Below are 26,991 nucleotides of genomic sequence, written 5' to 3'. Positions count from 1 at the left end.
CGAGCCTCACACACGTTCACGACACAGCCCAGCCTGCATCAGCAGGGCCTGGGGCACGATCCCAAGCTTTCCCCTTCTGAGTCAGGGCCCAACTCTGGCTCAGCCAGGCAAGAACAACTCCTTTAGCTATCAGAGTGTGAGGGCGCACCCCTTTCCCATCACTAGGGACCCAAAGAACCCCACAGCTGCTCACCAGTAGATGTTCTGCGGGTCAGGGGCATAGCTGACAGTCCAGTTGGAAACGTGAAGGGACTCGCTGCAGGAAGAGGCCTTGGGCTCCCCGCGGCACGCACAGCCCTGGCACTTGCAAGCGTTGAAGTCTTTGAGGATTCTGGAGAAGAGAACAGTGGAGATGGTGACACACACGGCTAGCAGGGACACGTTGAGGTGAACGCCCTGCGGCTGGGACCTGATTTCAAGGAAGAGCTGTGAGACACCACCTTCCTGGCAGAACCCCTTGCAAGACTCACATGGCTGTGATGGTCTCGTTGTGGAAGGTGACGAAGGCCATCCCCAAAGGCTTCTCGTTCACTTTCTCCTTCTCCCGCTTGTAGTCGTCTTTGAGTTTCTCCTCCAGCTTCGTGTAGTACTCGATTGCCTCCACCTGGGCAGAGGGACAGAAGTTAGAGCAGAGACCTGGGGACGCCAGCCAGTGTGGCAGTACAAGGACCCAATGCTCACGTTAACCCTTCTGCCCAATGTCTCCAGCTCTCCACATACCTCCTCACAGCCCCTGATGACACAGCAGCACAGGTGGCCGCAGGGCTTAGGGTTGATCATAGATGGGGTGTTCTCCTTGCCCTGCAGGTTGGTGAAATAGATTCGCCCGCGCTCAGCCTTCTTTCTGAAGCGGGAGAGTGGACAAGAAAAAAAGGTGCTCAAAAAAGCTTTCACAGCACAGGATTTGAAGGAGAAACAGTTGGGAAGAACCCGCTCCCCACCTCCTGTGCACCCTCCCCCCAGCCCTGCCCTCTCCCCCAGACTGGGGGCTGCTTACCTCTCCGCATCAAGGAACATCAGCCGGGCCACATCGTAGCAGGGACGCGCCTCCAGCACGGTGCAGTTGGCATAGGCCTCCCTGCAGACAGAGAAAACCAGCCCCTCACACACTGCATCAGAGCTGCACCTCAAAACAAAGCCCACACCTTCAGGCCTTCCTCCTGCCGCCAGCAGAGCATCATCAAAAGCTTGCTGGACAGCAGGAGAGCAGCAGGCTCTGCTCCCTCTTTTGGGAGCACCGTGTAGGGCAACGGAAGGGAAACTTTTCTTTTTTTAAGGATTCAGTTAAAAAAGAGAACGCAGTTTTCTACAAAGAGCATGATCAATGCAGAGGCAGCAGCAAAGCATCCCACAGCTATTGCTGGAGCGCCTCCTGCCTGCTTCTCACAGCTCTGAAGCTGAGCACTTCTCATCACGTGCCCTGTCTCACCACTTACCATGCTGACCCCCTATGGCTCTGCAAGATAGAGCTGGGCACGTCCCAAAATGCTGCATATTGGGATAAAAATTTGCACAGAAAAATCGCAGCAAGATGCCCAAAATGAAAGTGCTCACTGATTCGGACTGCTTCCCCCTCCTCACCCCGAGGTATTATTGCTATTTCAGGTAACACTAGCACCGCTCCACTAAAATATATATATATATATGTGTGTGTGTGTGTGTATATATATATTTTTTTTTTTTTTTTACAGAGCAGCCTTTAATTAGGAACACAGTCAGACTCACTCAAAATGCTTCTTGATCTTTTCTGGCTCGGCATATTTTGAAATCCCATTGATGAAGAGAGTTCGCTTCACCTGGAGGGAAGAGAGTGCAGATCGGTATGGGTGGCATGACAGACCAGACTGCAGGAAAAAAAAAAGAAAACCCCAAGGCCCTGGCCTGAGCTAGCAGTCAGAGAAGGCAGCCCCCAGGCTTGCAGAACCTTTGCTCCCCACCTCCTGTGCTGCTGCTAGCTGTTGGCATTTCATACCCTGACGTGCTGCAGGTTGATGGGGTGGGGGCTCACACTGCAGCCGCCTCAACAGAAACAGGGATGTTATAGTATGAAACTAGGCAAAAACAACTGGAGGAGAGCCCCAAACACACACAGCAGCTAGAGCAACTCCTGAGCAAGACATAGGGCACGCCACATGCCCACCCAGCTCAGGCCTCTCTCATTTCCCCCGCACGGCATCAGGACTGCTGCTCTGGAGGAGATCCGCCCTTGGCCAGGCAGAACACGCCAGCCCCAAATTGCTGCGGGAAGTGGGGGTGCCTGGCACCCTCTCCCAGGCTGCCCATCTTGACAGGAGGCCCAGGAAGCCTGGGCGAGCTCCCAGCCCTGCTCACCAAGTCATCCTCCTTGTAGCGCATCTTGGAGGTGTGCCGGCGCATGCTGTACACCGTCAGCAGCAGGTACAGGAAGGCGAAGGACGTGTGCAGCCACAGCAGGTTATTCCTGGCGCGAGAGAGACCGTGCTTAAAGCCAGCGTGAGGTTGCCACCGCGGCCCTCAGGGACCTCCCCTCAAAGTCTCTGGGGCCAGGAGGAGCGTTCCTGGCAGGGCATCAGCCACAGGCCCTGCCAACAGCCTCCAGGAGCTTGGTCTGGACATAGGAGCAGGGACAGCAGCCTCACAGGAAAGGCAGAAACACAGCCTTCGAGGAGGCAAGGCTCTGCAGCACATGGGCATCCAGAAAACGCACCCTGAGGGCCCCAGTTACCCACCCCATCCCTGCCCACAGTTCCCCTACCCGGAGTTCAGGTTAGCGATCGTCGTCCTCCCAAAGCTGTAAGCGTTGTTTTCTGGGGAGAAAGGCAGACAGGCGTGCTCGGTTACACCACGGGGCTGGGGCAAAGCACCCCAAAACCCAAGCCGCCCAGGACAAACCCTACGCACCCCCCAAGCCCAAAGCGGGACAGGACCCAGGGTTTCTCTCTGCTCCTCCCTGGCAGGACCAGGGCTCCCTGCCCTCACCTAGCAGGTCCCCTGAGAAGTTGACGGGTAGCACGATGCCCACGGAGAGCACGCCCACGGCCACCAGCAGCCCGATGATGTGCCTCTGGAAGGACAGGTAGTGCACCGCGTCGCCCCCGCACTTGTCCCGGATCTCGTCATCCCTGCCAGGGAGAGAAAGGAAGACAGTGAAGAAACCTCCTCCAGCGACCTGAGGGCAGGCAGGAAAGCACTGGGTGACGGCTGTGAACCCACAAACCACCCCTGTAACCCACACAACACCCCTGGATCAAGCCCTACAGCTGCAGCCATGCCCTGGGGAGGCACTCCAGCACCTGGCCATGCACCAGCGCAGGCAGAAGCCTGCCTGTGCAAATCTTGCTGCAGCTCTGCTCCCCACGCTGCTGCCCTCTGCAGGGCAGCTGAGCCCCTGAGAGCCACACCTGATGCCCATCCTTATGGTGGGTCCCATCTGTCCCCTTGCTGATGCGGCCCCACAGAGCTCTGAAACCTAAAAATGCTTAGGAAAGCACCCCTGAGCATCAGCATGTGTCTCTCTGTACCCTCCAGTCCACCTTTTGCTGCCGTGGGCCTTCCTTGGACAGCAGTGCCCCTAGCAGGAGCCTCAGGGAGAGCAGCAGCTTATTTCTGAGATGGGATCGAGGCAGAGGTGACCTGGGCTGGGATTTCTCCTTCGTTTGTGTCCCAGCCTGTGTGCTGCCTCTGCTTTTTCCCCCCGTGGTTCCCCACCCGCAGGCAGGTCCCGGGGCACTTACTTTATCCTGAAGATGGCCGTCAGCCAGGAGCAGAAGCCCTGTGCAGAGAGAAGACAGGAGGGGCTCACATCACTCCGCGCTCCCTTCTCCCTGGACTCTGCCACGTGGCTGCCCCCCACCAAGCAGCTTGGCCTCCCAGGAAAGCCGGGGCCCCCCCCGGAGAGCACAAAAGCTCTCCACAGCCCGGGGATGCCCAGCAAATTCATCACACAGGTATTTCAGCCACTGCTTTTGCCTCCTGCCACTACTCACGTTGTCCCTCTGGTCGAAGTCGACGGAGCTGGAGACGGAGGTGAGGCGCTCGTAGCGGTCGTGGTTGTCGGAGTGCAGGGCGGAGGCGACGCTGCAATGACAAATTTGGGGGAGAGAGGAGGCAGAAGGTGAGGGTGAGAGGAGGCAGCCGGGCCGGGAACCGAGAGCACCCGGAAGGCCAGCGGTTAATTCGGGTCAGTTTGCCCCAGGTGAGACGGAGGAGAGAGGACAGCCTCGAAGAGCGGAGGGGAGCAGTAAGCAGAGACCCCTCCTCGGGTGGCACCGGGCTCTGGCAGCCTCCCCGGGCTCAGCTGTGGGTGCTGCTCCCTCATCGTGCACCAGCCCCTGCCAGGAGGGGCTGGGGGCAGCTGCCACGGTGGGGGAGATCGTGTCTGCTTAGTGCAGGGTTCAGAGAGGGAGGAGGAGACATGAAGGAGAGGGTGCCACAAGAGGGGACAGGCTTCAAGAGGAAAAATGAGCCAGGCTCAGCCCAGCTGCTCCTCGGCTTCATCTGGGGACCTCTGCAGGCAGCAGACCCAGAGAGGGAGCGGGGAGGCAGCTAGGAGCATGGGGCTGAAGGGCAGGAGAGGGGACTGTCCCAAACCGCTGCGCTCCAGACACAGGCAGGGACCTCGATGAAGAACCTGCAGCATCCAAGGCAGGTAACAGCCCCCGGTATGAATGAAAGTGGAGGGCAGGCTGGCAAAGGAGACAGGAAAATGGTCCAGAGACCTAAATTAAATAGCACTGGTAAGGTGACAACATCAGGCTGGGCCCTTGGAGGTGCAAGAAGGGAGATGGCTGATCTGAAGGCTAGAAGTAAAGGGGAAAAAAAAAGATGAAAACAGTCTCTGTGTAACCAGTACAGGCTCAAGAAGGAGCAGATGGATGAGAACCTAGAGGAGAAACAGGTGAGAGATGAGTGCTAGAGACAAGGAGGCGACACTAGGGGGAGGAAAACAAGCGAAGACACTTGTGACCCTGCAGAAGGGAAGAGGATGGGACACGTGGCCTCCCCGCAGGGCAGAGCAGCACCTGCTGAGCCCCTAGCTGGAAGCAACGCCCAGAGGGGAAAGGAGATTAGCTGAAGGTCACGGGTCTACAGGAGAACAGATTAGACACAGCCCTGCAACTGCACGGCCTGGCACCTGGCTCTGCTGCAGGGACAGCTCAAGCTTCAACCAAGCCCTGGGACCCTCAGCCCTTTGAAATCCCCAAGACCCTGCAGCTGGGCACGGGGAGAGGGTGAATTTCTGCTGCCTGCAGCCCTGAGGAGACCCTGGCACGCTGGGCACGGTGTGCTTCTGGCTCCTTGGTGCTGGAAAAGCATTGGGCAGGGCAGAGAAACACTGGAGAGCATAGCTGTGAAGAGAGCCATGGCTCTCATGATAAGACCACCTCGTGACAAGACTCTCTCGTGATAAGATTAACTCAGCTTCGTTCCAGGGGACGCAGAGACCATGACCAGGACAACTGGCAGCGCCGTGAAGATGGTGGGTGCCGGCCTTGCCAAGGATGGGGAGCTGAAGATGGGGCTCCAGGGGGACCTGCATCCAGCTGGAGGCTTTTTAAAGCGAAGCACTAACAAGGCGAGCGAGAGGCGGGTGGGTTGCACTAGGCCTGGGTGACAGCAGAGCCCCAGCAAGCTCAGGGGAGCAACGGGAAGAGGAACAAGAGGACCCCTGGAGAGAGGCAAGCGCTCAGGAGGATAACAGAGGTGACCAAACCCTCCTGCAAGGCCACATCCTGAGCCTCAGAGCTCTGCTACCTCTACCTGACTCCCCCTTGGTAGAGCTGCCAGCCTACCTGAAGCAGGGCCAACCACTACTGAAGCATTCAAGTGTGAGCAGGGCATCCCCTCCGTGCCGTGTACCACAGCTACCAGCACCTTTGCTTCCACAACTCCGATTGTTCTGCTCCTTTTGGAGCAAAGAGCAGTCACAAAAACACGGCAGTGGCGTGACCATCTCGGGCTCTGTGCTGCTGGCTGGCTCCTCTGCAGCGTGTAGCACTCAGCACGTCAGCAAGAACAGTCCTTACTTAGATAAAAAAGCAGCAAGAAAGAGGGAAGAGCAGGGAGGAAAGGTCTGGAAATGCCAGGCCGAGGCGCTGGAGGATGCTCTGAGCAGCGCCGAGGCAGGAAGGGGTGGGTGCTAAGGGACAAGAGCCAGCACTTCCTTTGGTCCTGGCAGCCTCGCAGGGGTGAAGGCAAGAGAAAAGCTGTGTGAGGGCCTGCCAGATCCTCCCCACGCACCTCGGTGCTCCTGAGAGCAGCCCTCGTGGCTCACCAGCACGAGGTAAAGGAGGCTGCCCTCTGCCTGGGCGATCCCAGGATGCCACAGGTTCATTTCCAGCTACTCCATCACAGCTACGTTTATTCCCACCACACAGCAGGACACTGGCAGGTACAGCAGGGTGCATGACACGGCACCCTCTGCCTCCACCGGCAGCTTCCTGGTGCTGCTGCATGCAGGGAGCATTTAAGAGGGGAAAACCAGGGAGTGCCCAGCTGCGGGAGGTGGCTGACACAAAGGGGAGGGGAAGAGCAAAGTGTGAATCCCCTGAGAGACACAAATCCAAGCCCTGAGCTCCCAGCCACTCAGATTAGTTCAGAAGCAAGAGAGAAAACTGCAAAAAGAAGAGAAAGAGAGAGACAGGGAGAAAGAGAGGAGAAACAAGACCCTGAAAAAACAACATACTATTCCCGCTCCTCTCGCTCCGTCTGCCAGCGTCGGCGCCTGGGGGCACAGAAACAGAAAAGGAGAGGTTACAACAGGGGAGCGGGCGCTGGGGCCCCTCCGTCGCAGGGCACTGTGCGCCCAGCAGGGCTCCACGCCGTCCTGAGGAGGAGAAAAACCTGCTGGGGGTGAGGCCAGAGAAGATCTTCCCTCCAGAGCTTGGTCAGCAAGGTGTGCTCCCAACAGGAGCCCCAGGCATCAGCCTCCAACACAAAATCACCGTCTCCAAGGGGCCCTGAGTTTTGCCAGAAGGCTCAGTCGCCCAAACACACCTTGGGCAGGGAGGATGAGCTCCAGGAGTGATGTTTTAGCACCTGCAAGCTAAACCCCCACTTGCACAGGAGCAGATACACAGGCCCTACAGCTCCTCTGCCTGCTTCCTGACAAACTAGCTACACACGCTGCCTCCAGAAGCAAAACGAGAGGGTTGCTGGACGCATTCCCTCTGCCATCCCTGCTCTGGCCCCACAGAGAGCTCCCCACAGCCCTGTCCAGGTGTGTCGTGCTCCCAGGGTCAGCACAGGTCTCCTGCCACAGAGCACGGGAGGGATGAGCTGCAGCTCGTTCACTTTTCACCCTGCCAAAAACGCCTGGTGGCCCACCCTTTTCCCCTTGGGGAGGAAGAGCTGTGTGGGATGAGCTCCATGTCTGCGCCCAGGCTTACCTGTCAGCATCAGTCACCAGGGCCAGGCGCCCGTAGTCCCAAGCAACCTTCCGCAAAATTGAGAAGACAAACAGCAGTGCCTGGAGGAGAGCAGAGGGAGAGCCGTGAGGCCAAGCATCGCCCTGAACGTTACCTCTTTGCCCTCCGCCTGCAGAAGTGCGGGAACGGGGTTAGGAGGGGACAGAGCTACTCATGACATCCTGGGGAATTTGGGACCCCGCAGCTCTCACCACCCGGCCACGGCCCTCCCTCCCTGATTAACCTGGGGGAGAAGAAGCCAAAGCAGCAGCAGCAGGAGGAGGAGGAGGAGGCAGACTTACGAGGAAGCACATAAAGTCGAGGGCGAGGACGGTGGGCACGCCGCCGAAGGGCAGCCCCTGCAGCACGGTGCTGCGGATGCGGGCGCTGTAGCAGTAATCCTTGGTGCTGTTGCTGCAGGAGGCGGCCTTGCAGGTGCCCCCGGCTGAGCCCAGGGTGGCGATCACGTAGGGAAGCATCTCTACAGCTTCATCGTCTTCCCTGGGGGAGGGAGAGACAGGGCGGGTTAGGTGCCTGCCTGCTGGGTCACAGCACGGCCCCGTTAGGGCTGGGGGCCAGGAGCTGGTCCCACTGTGCACGATCCCAGAGCCTCCCTTCGCCTGCTCCCCAGCTCCCACGGCTTTTCGGTGCACCTCGTCCTCACCGACTCCTCCTTCTCCCAAAAGGTGCTGCCTCCCCGCACCTTCCCCCTGCCAGGGAGGCCATTTAGCCACCAACAGGGTGGGGTGGGCGTTCAGTCACGGCTGGGTGACGGCAGCGAACGGCTCCGGGAGGGTTGCTGCATCATGATCCCACCATTTCCTCCGCCTGGCTGCGTGCCACCAAGCTTTACGAGGCTGAATCACCGCGCTCGGCTCGCTGCGGGCCTCAGCCCCACGCTCCCAGGGCCCCCATCAGAGGCTGGTAACACCTCAGCAGCCCCGTGAGGGCATCACCCCCCTCTCCCGACCCTACAGCAACACCGCCAGGAGCGCATGGCACGGCCTGGATGCGGGAGATGACCTTGCCTCCCAGGACAGCGCTCTGATGCTCTCAGCACCTCTTACCCAACCCCTCGTGCGTTGGGTACCCCACCACACACCTTTTGGATCAGGCACGCCGGTGCAGCGTTAGCTATTCGTGCAGAGAAGACTCGCGACAGGCCGGGGAAGGATGATTCTCCTCTGCAGAGGCCGAACCATTTACCTCATGTGTTTTATAGCCCCATTCTCAGTCTCCTTTCTAGCAGGAACACGGCTCGTGCACGCACATTGCCCACGACGCTACCGTAACCATCATTTATCCCAACCATTAGGCATTCACGACAAATTTCACGAGCCTGTGGATAATGCAGGCCACATTTTACAGAAACAGGTCCCACAGAAGTATTTTTTTTTCCCCTAAAGCCAGGAAGAAGGACTGGAGGAGATCCTTCCTAGCAGAAAAGCTGTGGCTTACACCCCAGCCAGGAGCATCTCTTTCCTCCCAGCCCTCCAGCAGTGCCCTCCTGGCACATCCCTCCAGGTCAGACCCAGCTCCTGCTGGAGGCTGATCCTAAAGGGATGCAGGTCTTGAGGCTCCTGCTTCCTGCAAAACCCTCCACGCTGCCTTCTCACTCCTTGGTGCTGGGCTTGTGTGTGTAAGCCCCCCAAAAACACCTTCTGCTTTCTGGATGCCCGCAGCACACGGGCGGTTTCGTTCCTCTGTGGGGGAATGACTCCTTATAGGGGATCTTTGCTGCACAAACACCACTGCTCCTTCACAGCACTCAACCCTGGTGGTCTTTCTGAATTTTCACATTCCTCCTCAATTTAAGCCATCTCATCAGTGAAGCACAGGTGCACGTTTTTAGCAGAAGCTCCGCACCTCTCACCCCCTTTCCCTTTGTTTATCAGTAAGCTCACCTCGTCTTGGAGCTTCCTGTTTATCTCTGATCTTAATCCTCTCCCTGGGGGATAATTAACACATCTGCCTTCCCTCCTGCCCTGTGTCTGTCCCCTGCCAGCCTCCACAGGCTGGCTATTCCCACCCACACCCAGCTCTCCTTCCTGAAGTGCAGGATCTCTTTCCTACAACCAGGTTTCTGAGCTAGCCTCTCAAGGTCACATTGCCTCTTTCCTCCTGCGTGGCAGGTACCGACCTCCTTGCAGCACCGAGCTCAGCCACACAGGGATTTTGTCCCCTGGGCACCATCGCGAGCCCTTACCCGCAGCACTTCACCACCGAGGACACCTTTCATGATGCAAGCCACCGCGCGGTGACGGCGAGGAGCATCTCCGCTGCCTCCCCAGGGGCTGGCAGGGCGTGCTGCTGCATCAGCCCTTTTCCATGCTCCTTATGCATGCTGCAGCTCCCAGAGGTTGCAGGGGGATGGCCTCACCTCCTCCTCGCTGCACGGTGCTCGCCCGCCAGGGCTGGTCTCCAAAAGGCCTCTGGCGCGGGCAGGCAACAAAGGGCAAGGTAATCGCAGCCCTGCGGCACGCGGAGCCGGGCTCTCCTCGCGGCTGCACACTGATAAGAGGTTGAGCAGCCAAAGCAAGAGAAGGAATTGTTCCTCAACAACAGCCAGCATCAGCAAAGGGCCCTCCCAGAGAGAGGGCTGGAGGCAGCCAGCAAGGCAGGAGGGTTAGAGAAGGACATCCAGGAACCGGCACGCAGCTCAGCGCTGACACAGCACCCGGTACGGCCACACGCAGCAAGGTGACCTTGGCCATGAGAACGTCCAACCCGGGGCGCCGAGACACTGGGAAATCCTTGAGGTTTTACGACACATCGTTCCCCACACGCACCCGGTCTCAGCAGCTACTGCGCTCAACAGGGAAAGCAGGGAAGTTGCACGGTCCACGAGGCAGGGCTAGGAGACCCAGCCTGAGCTCCTGCTGCGAGCTGAGCAAGCAGCAAAGGTCACAGCAGAGCGAGGTGGACCCCAAAAACAGCCTTGAGACTCACCCTGTCCCCGAGCCCTTATCCGCATAGCTCCGGATAGACGGCCGGGCCCCTCTCTGTGTGTCAGTGCTGGAAGATGGCCCGGTCCCTCTTCTGCAGGATGCTTGCTCTGCCGCTGCCAGAGGGACCTGAACCACAGACAGGGAAATCTCTGCACACCTGCTGAGCACCACGAGGGCTCAACACCTCCTTTGGAGTTTTCGGGTTGATCTCAGGCTGCCGGGCAGGGGTCTGTAGCCGGGAGCCACGCACACACGGCAGGCTGGGCCCGCAGCCAGCCAGCAGCACGTGAGAGATGCTGAGCGGGCTGCTCTTTTCACCGGCCTCTCTCCACCCTCTGGGCTTGGCAAGAGGAGCCGGGCCCAGGCTGGGAACGCAGGGAACAAAGTGCCGGTCAGGCGCTGGGCACGGAGCTGACGGCACCCGGCCAAGAGCAGGGACACAGAAGTGGCACTCGAAGGCAAGCAGCCCGGCTCCCAGAGCCGCAGAGAGAGGTGTGGGAGATAAAAAGTGGTTGCTTAGGCTTGAAGGAGGGCTCTGAATTTTAGGCGAGGCGCAGCAGCGCAAGCCTTGTGTCATCCAGAGCCCTATCTCAACGCTCGGGTAAACAGAGAAATGGCACTTTAATCGGGCAAAGCCACTTCGAGTCACTGTTTACACGGAGCACAGCTCCACGAGGGCAAATACCAAACCTAAGAAAGTCCATCCAAGGCTTGCAGGGGGTAACACGGGCTCCTCTTGCCCACAGCCCCTGCTCGCACGTACCAAGACCACCAAAATCCTGCCTTGACCTGAGGGAGGCTGATGACTGCTGGTTCACACGCTGGAAAGTGCTGTTCCATCTCTGGTTTCTGGATCAGGACAACACACCACGACAGGATGGCTACACGAAGTGACAAGTCACCTGTTGGAGCTGCAGCTGAGGCCCCTAATGCAACAGGACAGAGCAGCAAACGATCCCTCCAGCGCCTGGCCTTCCCAAACGCATCGCAGGAGCGCAGGAACAATTAATGGATAATGGCAGTCAGAGTTTAATTACTAATTAATAACCCAGATAAGGTTGCTGTTTAGAATTTCGTCCAACATGAATCTAGCCTTGGCAGCCTGCATGGGCTAATGCTTGGTGAGATATTTCTCCACGGATCCTCACGCAAGAGGAATTGCCCCTGCTCAGGAAAGCTGCTAAGCACACACTTACCTCGAGACGCTCTCGCTGAAGTGATCACAGCTTAAACACACAGCTAAATTAAAGTGTTTGTCTAAAATGGGGCGGACTGGAGCACTGTGCTCTGCTTCAAGCACCAGCTGTTTTCCAGGACCATTCGCTGACCCCAGGCTACGCGTACTGGTTATCAGCCCAGCCCCAGTTGAGATCTCACAGTGGAGGCAGCGAAGATCAAGTAACTCAACCCGAATTTGTCTCTGATGGTGAGAAATAGGCTCCTGTGGTACACTGCAGGGACAACTGCCACACACTGCCTTAGCATTGATACCCTGAGAGCTCACAGAGCTGTCTTTCAGCCACACCAGGACCTAAAGCATCATCCCCTCTCCCAGGCTTATCCTCGCATTTCCTGTTGCCTTCCAGCAAGCTCTCCTTGGTTTTAAATAAACACGGCAGGTCGAGAAGCACCAATTGTCCCGATGAAATGCAGTTTACCCCATTTAAACCAACAAATGCTCAGACATCCTGGTAGCTGCCCCATTTCTGCACCCCAGGACACCCTTGAACCTCGCTGCCAGCCTCACTACGCACCATCAGCGTTCATGTCAGGGCTTATCAGCCTCTTGGCAAACGCTGCCACGCACAACAAACACGGCCTTTGCATCTCTGTTGCTGTCACAGGGCTTTATTTTTTTTTTTTCTATGGGGTATTCTGGGAAAAATAAACAACAGAAAAGGAAGAAAACCACCCCCAAAACCTCTTGCTGGGGCAGGCGCTCTCCAGCCACGAAGCGCAGTGGCGCACTCCGTTACCGTGTGAGGGATTGACAGGCTGCCCAGCGGGCCCTTTCCAGATCCCCGTGCAGGAAGACCCGTGCCACTTGCTGGAGATAAGGCAGGAACCGTTTAAAGGACATTTTATCCACAAAGAAGGTGCAGCACCACTGTCTCACCTCACACACCAGTCTGCGTGTGTGCAGGTGGCCTCCAGCCTGGCTCTTCCAAGGTGCCCTCATGGCTCCGAGGGGCCAGCCCGACCCTCCAGCAGAGCACCAGGCAGGTGTATCTGCCTTAAACCAGGCTGTGGAAAAGTCCGAGGAGGCAGGAGGGCAGCACCTCCTCTACCCTTCCCCATGAGGCCGGCCGGCCGCTGCCAAGCTGCCCGTTTGTTTGCACTCCAGGCCCGTGGGGTTAATCACGCCACGGCCCCGTAAGCAAGCAGCAAGGCTGGAATTTCCCCCCTGGCAGCCTGCCCTGCTCTGATGCCACCCGACTGGCATCCCCATCAAAGGCTGGGAGCCTGGGGACACCTTTTTCGGGGCCAGGTGGAGCAGAGCTGGTGCTCAGGCAGCTGCCCAGCCCTGCCCACAGCAGCCAGGCCCGGGCCCTGCGACGCCTGCGCTCGACAGCAGGCAAAGCTCCCGATATAGCACCGGCTGCCTATTTATAACACGCTGTTTACCAACACCGAGCGCTCTCCGGGTGGAAATGAGATGAGTCAAGGGAGCACGAGTGCTCTGGATCCCCCCTCCTGTCATGGAGAGGATCAGGAGACAGCGGGAGGGTGACCTAGGTCTGATCACCTCACCAATGGGATCATACTTGAGGGCACCCTCAGTATATATATTTTTAATATCAGACCCCAAAGCTCTGGGTAGATCGTCCTGTTGGTTAGATCCACCACACAAGACCTTCTCCCAGCAGCTCGATGGAGGGCTGCTGGCTGCTATGGGGCTGTGACGGGGGGCTCGGGCAGTGCCTGTGTCCTGCAGAGGGACCACGATGCTGCTGCCACCCCCACGGAGATTGGAATGGGGTTTCAGGGGCTGTAGGCAGCAAGGACATCTGACAACAACTACCAGAGGCCTCCTTCAATTCTGTAGTTTCTCTGCTGCCCGAGGCATACCCCCACCCGGCAGCGAGGAACAGGCCCCGCAGTGCTGCTGCTGATCCGAACGCCCATATGGTGGCAGAGCCTTGAAGCCCATCCAGGCAGAACAACCGGTGCCAGCTCCTGGCTCCTCCTAAAGCCACCACCACATTTTTTCCATCCCTCCCTCCTGGCTGAGCCCAGCCGCCTCTCCACGCCAGGCTCATTTTTAGAACCTCGCCTTTTCCTCTCCTCCTTGGAGAAGGCCATCGCTTTCCTGCCTTCAAACCCACCAGGAGGGTAATGGACCTCCTGGCTCCTCTCCCCTTTCTCATTTCCTGGAGCCATCCTCGGTGCCGTCGCACTTACCAGCTCCAAATGGACTGGAGAGGACGATTAAGAGGCTCGGATCGATTTCTGAGCTTCCACCCCTCCTGAGGGGCACGGGGAGGGCGGTCCCAGTGGCTTTACCAGAAAGCCTCAGCCGTGGCTTGATGTGTGTCCAGTTATAGCCTGGAGCACGCCGTGTTAACAACAGGACCACAGGACCAGACGTAGAAACACACCGTGCTGTTGGACTCACCCTTCTAGGCGAGTTATACCTGTCCTGTCCCTGCTCGAGGGTTGCACAGCCCATGGGATTAAAACCGAGGGTGTTTTTGGATGGTTCTCCAGCTGCTTACAGGAGGAACTGCAAAAGCACAAGCTTCAATCTACCCCCACTGGCTGAGGGAGCCAGGGAGATGTCGGAGCCATCTCCCTGCCCGCACACGCAGGCGAGCAGTGCTGTGCACTATGAATTTTGCCACTGCTGGTTCAATTCCATCAAAGATCAATGCTCAGGCTCTACAGTGCTGGGTACGTTCCCTGCTCTCGAAGCACTGACATGAGTTTGCCAGGCAGAGGAGTTAAGCGACCTGCTCTGAGCCCAGAAGCATCTCTCACCCACAGAGCCCTTCCTCACAGACAGGAGGATTTTCTTCTTTCCAAACAGCGAGAAAGAACACTTTGTCCTATGGATCCCAAACCCTCCCCGACTCGGAAATCCACCTCGCGTAAGGCTCCTGCAGGCAAAACAGGGCATTAGCATGCATGCACCTCTACATGGGGAGACAGAGCAGGACTTACAAGGTCCCAGTGCTGGGTAGGAGGAGAGGGAGTTGCCCCAAAGCTCTGCTCGGGGCCTCCAGAGCCAGCTCGGCAAGGAAAGGAGGTGGTGTTGGGAAAGAAGGGCTCTGCAACCAGCAAGGCGAGATGGCATCTAGGGAGGGACGAGCTCAGGGATGCTCAGAAAGGCTGGGAGGCAATTAGAGGCTGATAGGGATGATCGGGCAAGCCGAAAACAGCCCCAGGGGAGGGTGGGGTGCCAAGGAAAAAGCAGGCGGGCACGCTTGCTGTGGGCTGGGCCGGCTCCCAGCACTCCAGCAGCTTTTCAGGACTAGGCTGGGTGTTCCTGGTCCCATTCAGCCACAACACACGGTCCTGTCCTGCCCGTACCACCTCTTAGATTGCCTATTCTTCCCCCTTAACAGGCCTCAAAGCATTTCCCTGACTTGCCACGATAGTTGGCAGCTATCTGCCAGCTCTGAAGCTCCCCTTACCACAAAGGATAAGGGAACACGGAGATATGCATTAGAGTGAGGTGCCGCCAGCGCTAGGCAGTGGGGATTTACAGGGGAGACATCCTGTCAGGCAAACTGGCTCATCTTTATTTTTAACAGCATTACAGCGTTAGTGGGTGAAAGGGAAGTCGCGGATGGAGCGAGATTTTAGCAAGCCATCTGCTGCAGCACCTCACCCAACCTCCCTCTCGAGGTTTGCTCGGCAGGCTCAGACAGAAACATCGCCTCACGGGCTGGAAACCGGCCCAGTGACCCTAAATAAAACAGCAGCTACAGGTGACAAAGCCCCGGACCATGGGCTGGTAGGGGGATTTTTGCTTTTGGGCATTATCGGCCCTGAAGCTGGCGGTGGGTATTCGTCCAGCCAAGGGCCACAGGGGAAAGGGATGCCATAAATCACCTGAAGAGTCGGATGGATGATGGGCTGGGGCAAGGAGAGGGACAAACTGCAGAGGCACACGTGTGGAGAGTGTCGGAGAGCCTGGGCATCACCCTGTGTTAGATGAGGTCAGGATGGTGCTTGCTTTTTTGGAGGTGCCTCCTCACAAGGCATGCTTGTTATCCTCACGCAGGATAACCGAGTCCCACCTCGATCTTTCCCTTGATTAGATAAACAGATCGATCTCCTCCCGTTTCTCGCCAGAAAGCTCCCTCCCCAGCCCTCGGATCCTTCTGCAACCCTCCTGCATTCTCCTCAATTTCTCAACATCCCTTTCCGAGCGCCGACACTGGATTTAGACGGAGTATTTTCGTACCCGTCTCCCCAGCACCTCCTACAGAAGCCAAGTCATATTCCCATGGCTACTGGCTGCTTCCTCGCCAGGTAGCTAACACGGCACGTACCGCTGCCGGCCTGGAAGGGGCCTCCACGGGTGATCTGGAGGGATGCTGCGCTTTGAGGCAGAGCCAGCTACAGCTCGTCCGTAACCATACGGGCTATAACTCGGCCGTGCAAGCTGTAACTTGACTTTTTGCCAAATTGGTAATAAAACAAACAAAACAAAGCACAGTACAAAACATCCCGCTGTCAAAAACCCACCTCTTCTGCTCCATCACCCCAGCCAACGGTGATGCCACCATCAGAGGTAATTTCCCTTGTTCCAGGTAAATTCCTGCCCTGTGGACTTCCAGCAACATGCTGCTGTGCATGCTTCAGGACCAAGAAGCTCCCTCTTCCATCTTTTCTTCCTCAGGCTAACCCAGCCCTACTTCTTCCCATCCTTCCTCCCATGTCATTTCTAAAGGCCTTAATAATTTCTGTCGCTTTCCTGGATGCTCTCTGCTTTGTGGACATCCTTCAAAGCGCTCCCTCTATATCCGAGCCTAGTCCTTCAGCAACACCTCACCCGTGACGGGGACAGCAGTGATTACTTCCCATCCCTTAGAGGTGACACTCTGAGCACACACAGCCTGGCACGAGGCCTGCCTCGCGTTTTCCCACCCCGCAGCAAAGCGCCAACCCACCCTGCTCAGAAACCCCAGCCAGGGTCTCCTGTCGGAGAGGAACATCAGACCTCCTTTTTAGCGTGACTTGTGGATCCTCTTGGGATCTCCTTCCACTAGATGTTTTCTGAAGGGGCTGCTCACCATACAGAAGTTGCTTTAGCCTATTCTAAAGTACTCTCAGGTGGATTTCATAAGGCTTTGTCCCCTTGACCCCATCTCTAATTTACCTCAACAGCCATCACCTGTGCTTGGATTCGCTTTTCACAATTAACTCCTCTACGTCGCTCATCACCCCGACCTTCCCCGCCAGGTGAAGATGGTTCCTCCTCACCGCCACCTTTCCCTTGTTCTCCTTTTCGTCCCAGCCGATGCCTCCCTGCGTCCACCACGCCGTTTTAGTGTCCGCCACAACTCCAGCTCCTTCCTCGCAGATTTATAACGCTGCCACTCACACTGCCTTCTCCTCCCCGTGAGTAATAGCGAGCCCCTGGGCAGTTACCGCAGCTCGGGAGGCACGCAGTCATTTGTTCCCAGCTCGGTGCCTCAAGTGTGGAGAAGAGCCCGGCAAACCCAAACCACCGGCTCGCAGCCTGTCACCCTGAGGGAGGCGGCAGCCCTGCCAGCATCACCCGGGAGCCTCCAGAGCACAACGCTTTCACACAAAGGGAACCCAGCTGATACACAGAGGGATCCAACCCTGTTAAGGTCTTCTCTGCCACCCCCAGGGGCTGGATTTTTGGTTGAAGAGCCTAGGTGTTGTCAAGCCAGCTGCAGAGACCACCCCCAGGCTGTGTCGCTACCAGGCTCTGCTGGGACATCGGACAGAAGACACCAGCTGCTGACGGCTATTCCAAGCAGCAGACGAGGCCTGCTGCCATCTGGGTTTCCTCTAAGTAACAGATAATGCCAAGATTGTCTCATTCCCTGGCTTCGAAGGCACCCGAGGCAGAGCCTACTGACGGCCCCAATTTAATTAGGGGAAGCACCGAGGGCAGGCCAGAGCCCCGCTGGCTGCCACCCCGCAGCAGAGATCCGCAAGGGATTCAGCAGGAGCATCCCCCGAGGATGGTGTCAGAGCTCGTGGGAGCCTTTCTGGTGCTGCTGAGCCATCGCAAGCACACCCAGCTGGCTGGAACAACCCAGCAAGGGGAGCAAACGCCGCGGAGAAGCCCAGAGGAAAGCATCCAGCATCTCAGGCGTAGCCAGCGAGGCCGGGGCTCGCCGCGGCCGATCGGTATCTGGAGCAGAGGGCAGACACCCAGCTCCATGCCGGAGGAACACGAAGCGAGGGGGCAGTGCCAAGCACGGGCCTGCAGCCCCGGAGAAAAGCCGCTTCACGCTGCGAGCCTCGGCTCCACAAGCTTGGCACCGGCGTCACGGATCTCGCCCTCTTTCTCTCGCAGGGCGCGTACACGTACGCACACGTTTGTTTTTATCTTCCCTTTGTTGTTTTCTGATTAATATCTTGCTAGAAAAGCCACCAGGCCCATCCCCTGAGCCCCCTTTTTGCTGCTACCCTGCGGCACGCAGCCTCCGTGAGAGCTGCAGGCGGAGGAGCCCCGGAGCAGGACATGCTCGGGGCAGCTCCTGCGCGTCCCAGCCCTCTCTGGGTGGCTCAGGGTAGGTAAATCCCGCCTGCAAAATGCGGGAAAGGAGGAAAAAAAAAAGGAGACAACTCCCGTTTCTCCCATTTCCAGCGGCTGTAGCTGTCACACTGACCTGGGGTGAAAGCGGGGAGCACGCTGGCAGCAAAGCGTTTTGCTTCCTGCCTGCCCAGCCCCGACAGGAGCCCGGGGAGCTGGGAGGAGGAGGAGCAGGAGCGCAGACAAAGGCGAGCCTTCCTCTGAGTCACGCAGCATCCCGGGGGACGCTCCTGCACCAGCAGTGGGGCCGGTCGGGGCGGCAGCACCCCTGCCCTGCTCCCTGTGGGGTCTCTGCATCCCTCTCCCTGTCGGTGGGCACCGAGTGCCACGGGAAAAGGGCCCTTTCTGCCCCGTTACCATGGGGATGGAGATGCGGCCGGCGCAGGGTGGGCATCGCAGAGCCACCCCAAGCCAGGTGCTGCTGGGGAGCCTCAGCTTCGTGTATAGGGGTGCCCACACCGGGGGCTGCTCCCCTCCTTCTCCCCTTTGTTCCCCCTCTCGGGGCAGCGGCGGGTGGATTAGGACGAGGCCTCAGCAGCGCTGCTAAAGGACGGGGAGACGGCTCCCGGAGGCGGCTCCGTTTCCCAAACATCCCCACCGTCACGTTCCCTCTCTGCACCAAAAAAAAAAAAAAAACCCACGGGGGAAGATCGGGCCCAGCAAGCCCCATCCGCCCTGCCTCCACCAGCAGACCCTTTATATCCCAAATCCCCCATCGGGTCCGCAACAGACCCTGATCCGGCACCCCATAGCGGGCAGCACGGACCCCAAACGCTTCCCATAGGGATCAGGGGGTGAGGATGAGGATGGGGCATGACGGCGAGGGTGTACACAGGGTACAACCCCTGCACCGGGGCTGCGGGCTGCCGGTTCTTGGGAAAACGGGATTTGGGGTTTTACCTTTTGGGTGCATTTTCACCCCAAAAGGCGAGCCCGCAGCGGGAAGCCCCCGGACCCCGCAGCCGGCATTTCCCAGCCGAGAAATCCGCATTTCCCAGCCCCAATCCCGGGTATTTCCCCCCCCCCCCCTTTCCCACCCCAACCGGGGCCACCGGGCCAGCAGGGCACGGAGCGGAGCCTCGCCGAGCGCCCCCCGCCCCAAAACCACAGCACCCCCGCGACCCCCGGGCTTACCGGGACCTGCACCGGGGACCCGAGGGGCTCGCGGCGCTGCCCGAGCCCTGCACACCCGCCCCAAGATGGCAGCCGGCGCCCCCCGCCCCGCAGCGCTCACCCGGTGCCAGGCGCGGACGGGCTCCGGGCTCCCCCCGGCCGCCGGGACCGGGATCGGGACCGGCACCGGGACCGGCACCGGGACGGGCGGGGAGGGGAGGGGAGGGGGCGGCTTCGGCTCCGCTCGGCAATCTTCGGCTCCGCTCGGCCAGGGGAGGGCCGAGGGGGCGGCGGCGCGCATGCGCAGCTGCGCTGCGAAGCGGAGGCCTCCAAAGCGAGGTAGGGAGGGAGGTGGGGGGCAGGGAGTGGGGTGCGCGCTGAGGGGGCTCCGCGCTGAGGGGGGGGGTTTCGTGCCCTGTGAAGGGGTTTCGTGCCCTGGGAGGGGGCAGCGAGCTCGGTCTCGTCCCCCCCCGAGCCTCCCCGGGGGTTTCGGGGCGGTGGGGTGGGATTCCTGCGCCCTGACGGTGTGTGGCGGGGACTCGGGAAGTGCGGGCTGCCCGCCCCCGAAATGTGCCTGTGGGGGAATTTGGGGAGGGAGGCGGCGTGACGGGGCTGCCCAGCCCGCACAGCGCTCCGAAATGCACCAGCGAGGCAGGGCTGGGCTGCACCGCCAGCCCCACGGGCAGCAGAGCGCTGCTTGTGGGTGCTGGGTGCCTTTGGGGTGCCCCCTTGCCTTTGGGGTGCCCCCTTGCCTTTAGGTCCCAGCCCCGCCACCCCTGCTGCCCTGTGTCCTCTCCACAGCTTAATATCCTGCTGGTACAATAGCACTAATCCCCTGCTATTTTAGGCTGTGAATGTGTATAATGGATTAAGGTGCTCGGCTGCTGGAGCAGTAAGAGCCCCAAGTGCTTTTGGGACTCCCGGGCCCTTAATGTATCAACAGTAGGTTTTCCCTTGCAGGTGTCCAGCCCTTCTTTACCTGCCCTTCCTGGCTGCGGGAACGGGGTCAGTGTGTTGCCCTTGCGAGCTGTTAACAGACATACCTGTAATGAGCTGCCGTTGGTAACTTGGATCAATAAATGCCCTGTTTAATAGCTAATCCTATTCATAAACGGAGCCTGAGAAGCCTTAATTCCTCCGCGAATCTTGGCCTTTCTGCCTGTCATTAACGCACAACCAATTATGCCTGGGTAATGAATATCTTGTGTATTTTTAACACGCCCAAGCCCTTAATCACATCGCTTCCTCTGTGAGGAGGGCCGTGGATGGACCGAGCCCCGTAGCTCCCAGCTGGCTCTCGCAGCTCACCCTGGCAGACATCCTATAAATAACCCCCCAGCGCCAGAGCTGGGGTGAGGTGTTTGCGTGGTGTGCCTTGCCTTGATTTATTTCCCGTGTTTTAGTGATGGATGACAGACGCAGTTCACATCCTTGCGGTGCCCAGGGCAGGCCTATTTCGGTCTCTGAGAAGAATAAAGGGCACGTGGGCTCCCGCTCTTGCGCTCTTCAGCTCAAATCGCTGCTCCGAAGGTGAGGAGTATTTCTTCCTCTTTCATTTGGTGCGTTTGACAGCGGGCGCTGGCTGCTCGGCCTCAGCACAACCGCTGGTTTTCCCTGTGGCCAGTTGGAGTGGATGAGTTCCCAGCAGAAGGAAGGAACAGAAATTACCGAACGATGGCAGAACTACAGATCTTGGTTTGGGACCAGGGAGCAAGTGTCATTGCCACAACTTCTCATGAAAAAGGAAAGCGATACTGGCTCGCCGGCTAATAGCACTATTTAAAAGTACTTTTATTCTAGGATGCAGGCGAGGTAAGAACGACATCCCGACTGGGTTTCAGGCTATGCACCGTTGATGAAAAGCTTGGTCGGAGCCACTTCACTATTTCATCGGGTGTTCAGACAGATCTTTGCAGTGCTGCCGTGAGCGTGCTGATAGTGCAGGTTCATACCGAGTGCTGTTGTGAAGCACATCGGCGTTTTTTGCTGAAATGGAAGAGTCTTTGCTGGTCCACGTCTCCTGGTGTTTCTCTTCAGATGTTCTCACTTGGAGCCAACGCACGTCAGGGTTGCCAGACAAGGGAGAAATCCCAGTCTCGTGTTTTGCCACATCCCCTCGGTCCAGCATTCGTGCGGCTGTGCAATGAGGCTGCTCGGGGTGCTGATCCTGCTGAAAACAGTTCCTGGTTGACACACGTGCTGGAGCCAGCACAAGGGAAGTGATGGGCACGTGCGCTGTGGGGACACAGGACTCCTTTCTTGGCGTTTCGTGCCCCGACGTGGGTTCAGAGGCAGTATCTGGAAGGTGTTCTTGCTTCTTGTGGTCTCCCTGAAGAGGTCTGCTCTCGTGTTTGCATGTGGATTTCGAAAATGGTGCATCTGGCCTGCTCCAGTTACCTGGGATGAAGTTTTCCAGAATTCTCCTTTCAAAAGCCACTGCAGCCTTGCAGTAAATAGAAATCACTCCTTTAATCTCCTGGGAAAACAGTGAAGTTGGTCGCTTTAGTACGGCACTTGAAAGTGGTGCAGTGGGTAAACAATTGGCAGAGGTTTGGAAGTGGTAAAGAGTTTCTTTGTTGAGTGGTGTCCGGACTTGATGTGAGCCTGTTGCACCAAGTGGGGTAATGCTGAAGGGCCCTCGAGAAGGGAATGTTTGCTGTAGGGATTACTGCATATTTGGACCCAGCGAAGTAGAAATTGTGTCACCTCGGTGAATATTGGATGCGCCAATTCCTCACCCCTTTCTGAATCTTGCTCTGACGTCTGTGCGAACTTTTAACCGGTACGTGGGGCGGAGAGAAGCAAAGCCAGGTTCGGCTCTCAAGAAGTTAGGTCCCTCTAACTGCTCCTGGAAGCGAGGTGCTGCGTAACGCCGCTCTTGCCTAGCGTGAACAGCTCCGAAGCTAATCCTGCCTGAGCAGGAGGTTGGGCTAGGCGACCTCCAGCAGTCCCAGCAAGGTAATTCCGCGGTGAGGAGCGTGGAGGTGACTAAGTGGGAATTCCTCCAAATCTTCCTGTGCTTGAAGGTTGTGGGGATGCCCTTGCCATCCACCCCAGAGCACTGAAACCCCCTGGGAGAGCCGCCTTTGGAAGCAAACCCAGGGAGCACGGGCTGAGCGCAGCCTCCTTGCAGAGCCTGGTTCAGACCCGCTGGTGCGAGGCAGCTGCAGGGCTTTCCTCTCTGTAACTGAGAGCTCGTGTGGCACACGCGTTGTGGCAGAGTGAATGACTTCGGTGCCCTTCAGAGCTTGGTTTGGTGCTAGCTCCTCAGTGCAGGGGGAAACAGAGGGCAGAGGATATCAATTGCCTGCTCACAGTCACGGGACCACCAAGGCAGAGCTGTGTCTGGCCGAGGAGAGCCTGGAAGCAGAGCCAAACCATCATCTGCTCGTTTCTGGAAGGGGAGCCGGCCTGTTACAATAGCTGCAGGTGTGATTCACTGCTCACAAAGCCCCTTGCACCCTTGCATGCTGTGCGCGGTGCCGCAGATGCATTCTTCCCTTCCTTCCGCCCCGAACCTTCCTGCAAATTGCAAACGTCCTCCCTGTTTACTCAGCTCCTAGCAGGATGCTTCATCCCAAACAGTCACCCGTACAGAGTTTCTCAGCCGGTGACACATCTTAATGCGCCGAGGAATAATTCCTAGCAGTGAGGGGGTTCTGAGTCATGTGGAAAAATAAACAGTCCTCGGACACTTTGTGCTGCTGCTGCTGCTTCTGCCCGTAGCTCTGTAACTTCCTTCGAACCTTCACTGCTGCCACAGGGTAGAAACAAACCCTGGCTCCTCCCGGGACCGGGTGGTGAGGTGACCATGGGGAATGGAGGCTGGGGACACGGTGGGCTCCCCAAAAAGCATCCATCAGTGACAACAGAGCGGCCGACTCGCTGCTGCTTGCCTAGTTCTAGAGGGCTGCAAGGCCTTGCTGCGATGCTGGAGGGTTTAGGAGCAGTATTACAGCCTGGGGTTGAGTTTCCCGCAGGGAAACAGGACACCCAAGTGCAGAACGGGGACCTGCTGTCCTCCCTGCCGACAAATGCAACCTCTCTGGGGTCTCGTTCAGGAGAGGGAACGGTGCAGGTGATCTCTGAGCAGAAGCTCGGAGTCATTCGGAGATTTTCTGCCCCACAGCAACGTGGCTTTGTCAGCAAATGACCTCAGGCTTTGATTATGGCTGATCTCTGTCCCAGACCTGCCCGGGTGACAGGTGAGCTGGCTTGTCAGGTAGCTGAGGAAGCTTGCCTCGCTCAGGGAGCGCTGCTGCAAAGTGGCTGTGGCGCAGATCCCTAGGGCTTCTTGCCCAGCTCTCAGGTAACGCGTGCTCTGTAGGACAGCTGCAAACGCTGGGGAAAAATAAAAAGAATAAAGAGAGAGTGAAGATGTAGCCTGGCTTTTTTGCTCGGTTGTAGTGAGAATAACTGAGGCTGTGTCCCTCACAAGGCTCTGTGGTTGTTTTTTCCCCCCCCAGTGAAGTTAGATCGGCTTTATTTTAAAAGATAAGGAAACTGTTTTACAACACGCTGCTCTGGAATTTGGCCCTGTGCTCATCCGAACTGGCAAAGGGAGACGAGAGGTCAACGTGTTTTTAACGTTTAAGCAGGAGAGCGGCAGAGCACGTGCTGGTTACGCTGTGGAGGGCCAGGTAAGCATGGTCACAGCAGCAGCTGCAGCCACAGAGATAGTCGCAGCTCTACCTGGGCTGGCCTGCAAGAGGTCGGGATCCAGATCCAGGCTGTTTCCTCCCCCTGCTTGGGTCTGCCTGGCAAAGTGATCTGGGCTCAGATAAGCCGCAGTGACTGAGCACTGAGCGTGCAGGCTGCTCCCCATCAGTCTGACAGAATGAGGTTAGGGAGCAGCTCGGGATGCAGTTAGGGAGGAGGGTGCGGTACGGGCGGAGGTGAGCCCTGTAACCCAGTTCTGCTGCAGCCAGGGCGCTGCTGCCTGGGGCTGTGTGGGCACCGTAAAGGCACGGGGAGCTCTTCCTCCTGGGCAGGCTCTAAACAAGGCTGCTGAACACCTTGCTCGTCGAGCATCTTGCTTGTGTAAGCTCTGGTGCCGCTCTGCAGGGTGTCTCTGGCTTTTTACCTTTTTTATAGGTAACGTTGGTAGCTTTTGCTGGTCACTCCGGTCTCTAAACTAGAAGCTGTTCACAGCCAGAATGCTCAAACACGTTTGTTGTTAACCTGCTTCGCAGTGCACAGAAGGATCTTTATCCCTGGGCACAGAAGACTGCAGTATGGGGTTACTAACCCAGCTTCATAGTCTAAGCAACCGAATTATTGTCTGCTGAACCTGGCAGAGGCTCTTGCTCTGCTTTGTGGCACGCTAACGATGCCATTAGCGTGCTGTGGGCTGTGGATTGCAACGTCTGAAGAGTTGCTGAGACTCTAGTGTGACATTCCCATGCGGAAAAGGAAGTGAAACGAACACTGTGCCATTTCCAGGATTCGTAATTCTCTTATTTCTTCCACAGGTCGTGTTGCCAGAATCCAAATGGCCCTCTTGAACAGGCAGCTGGGTTTTTCCTTAACCCACCTAAGGAGCGCAGTCAGCCAGCGTCACTTCAGGTAATTTTTCAAATCCTGCTTTTGTTTCCTTGGGAGAGTTCCCTGACTGAACGAGATGCCATGAAGTAGATCAAGAAGAGCACAGTATTTCTAGTTTAAAAAGGATAATATAGTCAAAAAATAGCGTAGATGTCTCTTCGCAGGTTGTGCAGTGAGCCCAAACACAACAACAGATGCAGGTTCCTGGCAGACAGAACACGGTCTGAATTCTGCATTTTTCCTGTGCTGGGAAGGAGGTTTTCAGGCCTTAGATGGTGATGCAGAGGCCTGCAAGCAGAAGATAAAAGTGCTCGTGTTTCTCAGCCAAGTGCAAAAAAGCAACAGCCAGCCTCTGCTGATGTCAAGCCAATTACGTGTTTAAAATTCCTCCCGAGTTTATCATTTCTGCTCTTTAGAACAAGAATAACCTGAGAAATGATTTCCTTGTACCTTAACACCGTCCATTTTGCTATTTTTCTTTAGGTGCTTGTTCCAGGCTCAGTGCATTCAAAACTCATTAAATTCATTTACTTCTGTTCTCCAGTGCCTTGCACAAAAACTAGACCCTCATCCTGCAGTACACTCCAGCATTTAGCTCCCTGAAGGGCTTCAGTCTGCAGGGTGAGAATAGTCGTTCCTGTGACTGTGGTCTAGAAAGGGGATTAAGAGAGTGCCCAGGGCCGGGTTTTGTTGTAGTCCCAGGAGCTACTGCTGCTTTGTAGCTTTGATCCTGCCTAGATTTCCCCTTCTCCTTCCTGCAGCAGCACTCATGTCCCTTTCCAGCTTCCTCCTGCCTTCCCTGCTATGCAGCCACAGCCTGGCAAGCGGAGCATGAAGTGCGATAAAAGAATAGCTGCTCCTGGAAGGGAGGTTGAATTATTTCTCAGCTTATCCCTGCTGCTCCCAGGCGTACTCAAAATCAGATCTACCGACTCGGTACCGTTTAGTGTGTTCCTGTTATTCCTCACTCCCGATAATCGCACGTTGCAAGCAGATAGAGAAGATCCTGCTGCTCTCTGGGTGCCTCCCACATGGGGAAGGTGAGGATCTCTTAGATTCTAATTGGCAGCAGCTTAGCACAGCCACAGCAGGACCTCAGAGGTCTCACTGCGCGCAGAATAAGGTGAGAGCACCTCATAGACTTCACTGAAAAGATTAGTCAGAAAAGTCCTTACTGCTGGGGAGTGTCTACAAGATGGAAAGAGCTCGTCTTGAATCTTAGCTTCCTCTGGGCTGTTTCTGGCAGAAGCAATCACTTTTTTTTTTGCTTGTAAATTGAACTGAATCACCCACAGTTGCTCAAAAAAAACACAACAAAAAACAAACAACACAACAGTAAATGCAAGCCATCTTTTAGTCATGTTTCAGAGTAGAATGGTTGTTTTATGTTTGACATTTAGTGAAGAGTGTGCAAAGCTCAAAGTAGCATCTGGCTTTCAGAGAGCGCACTGAATGCAGTAGATGTGTCACCCGTGTGGTATGTATATGTTGCTGGCGTCTTCTGAGTGGTTTGTGCAGTGACAAGATCCTGTTGCTGGGTTTGCCCTTGCTCCCCAAGGGTTATTGGGGAGGTCTCTCTCTCATTCTTTCCTGTTTTTTCCCAGTATCACCGCAGCATGCCGAGCAATACAGAAACTTACTCGTGTGCGAGTGGTGGACAACAGCGCCTTGGGGAACACGCCATACCACCGGCCACCAAAATGTATCCACGTGTATAACAAGACTGGAGTTGGCAAAGTAGGAGACAAGATTCTTCTGGCTATCAAAGGAGAGAAGAAGAAGGCTTTGATTGTAGGGCACAAGATGCCTGGCCCTCACATGACGCCTAGGTTTGATTCTAACAACGTGGTACTCATAGAGGACAATGGAAATCCAATAGGGACTAGAATAAAAACACCCATACCGTATACCCTGCGACAGAAAGGAGAGTTCTCCAAAGTATTGGCCATTGCCCGCAACTTTGTGTGAGGTTCTTTCATTTTCCAAAGAAACATTTCTGGCGATCCCATTCAGGTTTTTTAATTCTGTAGCTGTTCCTGGGTCTTTCACCTAAAATGGTGAAGTGTGAAAAAGCTGAGGTTCATCATCTGTTTGTGAATTGCAAACAACTAATTTAAGTATTGAAATACCTTGTTTTTCTCCCAAAGATGGGTGATTTGTTTCATGGAAATGTCTGCAGTATGTTTGGGAAATGCTCATTCACTCTCACTGTTCTGGTGGTGTTACTTTGGACTCTAACCATTAAAGTGAGAACATG

The 26,991-nt window shown here is 56.8% G+C and overlaps 2 protein-coding genes across 6 annotated transcripts in view; one reads left to right on the top strand and one right to left on the bottom strand.

Moving 5' to 3' along the window:
• The window catches only part of TMEM63B (transmembrane protein 63B), a 26,112-nt gene extending 6,645 nt beyond the window's left edge, over positions 1 to 19,467 (bottom strand). For 2 of the 5 annotated variants that reach the window (XM_082757485.1, XM_082757486.1), the window contains exons 1-14: positions 19,312 to 19,467; positions 7,688 to 7,886; positions 7,368 to 7,447; positions 6,665 to 6,703; positions 3,966 to 4,056; positions 3,714 to 3,751; positions 2,959 to 3,101; positions 2,735 to 2,786; positions 2,332 to 2,440; positions 1,726 to 1,796; positions 998 to 1,078; positions 721 to 844; positions 471 to 604; positions 194 to 331 (exon numbers count right to left, since the gene is read on the bottom strand). In XM_082757485.1, coding sequence (XP_082613611.1) covers positions 194 to 331; positions 471 to 604; positions 721 to 844; positions 998 to 1,078; positions 1,726 to 1,796; positions 2,332 to 2,440; positions 2,735 to 2,786; positions 2,959 to 3,101; positions 3,714 to 3,751; positions 3,966 to 4,056; positions 6,665 to 6,703; positions 7,368 to 7,447; positions 7,688 to 7,864 — 1,277 coding nt within the window. In that variant the 5' untranslated portion in view covers positions 7,865 to 7,886; positions 19,312 to 19,467. Of the gene's footprint in view, positions 1 to 193; positions 332 to 470; positions 605 to 720; positions 845 to 997; positions 1,079 to 1,725; positions 1,797 to 2,331; positions 2,441 to 2,734; positions 2,787 to 2,958; positions 3,102 to 3,713; positions 3,752 to 3,965; positions 4,057 to 6,664; positions 6,704 to 7,367; positions 7,448 to 7,687; positions 7,887 to 10,334; positions 10,473 to 19,211 lie in introns of those variants that run through there. The other 3 variants (XM_082757488.1, XM_082757489.1, XM_082757487.1) reach the window with 3 other exon arrangements.
• Positions 17,991 to 26,991, top strand: MRPL14 (mitochondrial ribosomal protein L14). The gene is made up of 3 exons (XM_082757490.1): positions 17,991 to 18,054; positions 24,662 to 24,755; positions 26,339 to 26,991. The coding sequence occupies exons 1-3, from the start codon at positions 18,006 to 18,008 to the stop codon at positions 26,700 to 26,702; spliced, it is 507 nt and encodes a 168-aa protein (XP_082613616.1). The 5' UTR covers positions 17,991 to 18,005; the 3' UTR covers positions 26,703 to 26,991.

Source organism: Aythya marila (assembly GCF_965140915.1).
Source record: "Aythya marila genome assembly, chromosome: 3".
NCBI lineage: Eukaryota > Metazoa > Chordata > Aves > Anseriformes > Anatidae > Aythya > Aythya marila.
The sequence above is the reverse complement of the archived record's forward strand: the minus strand, read 5'-3'. Positions and strand labels throughout refer to the sequence as shown.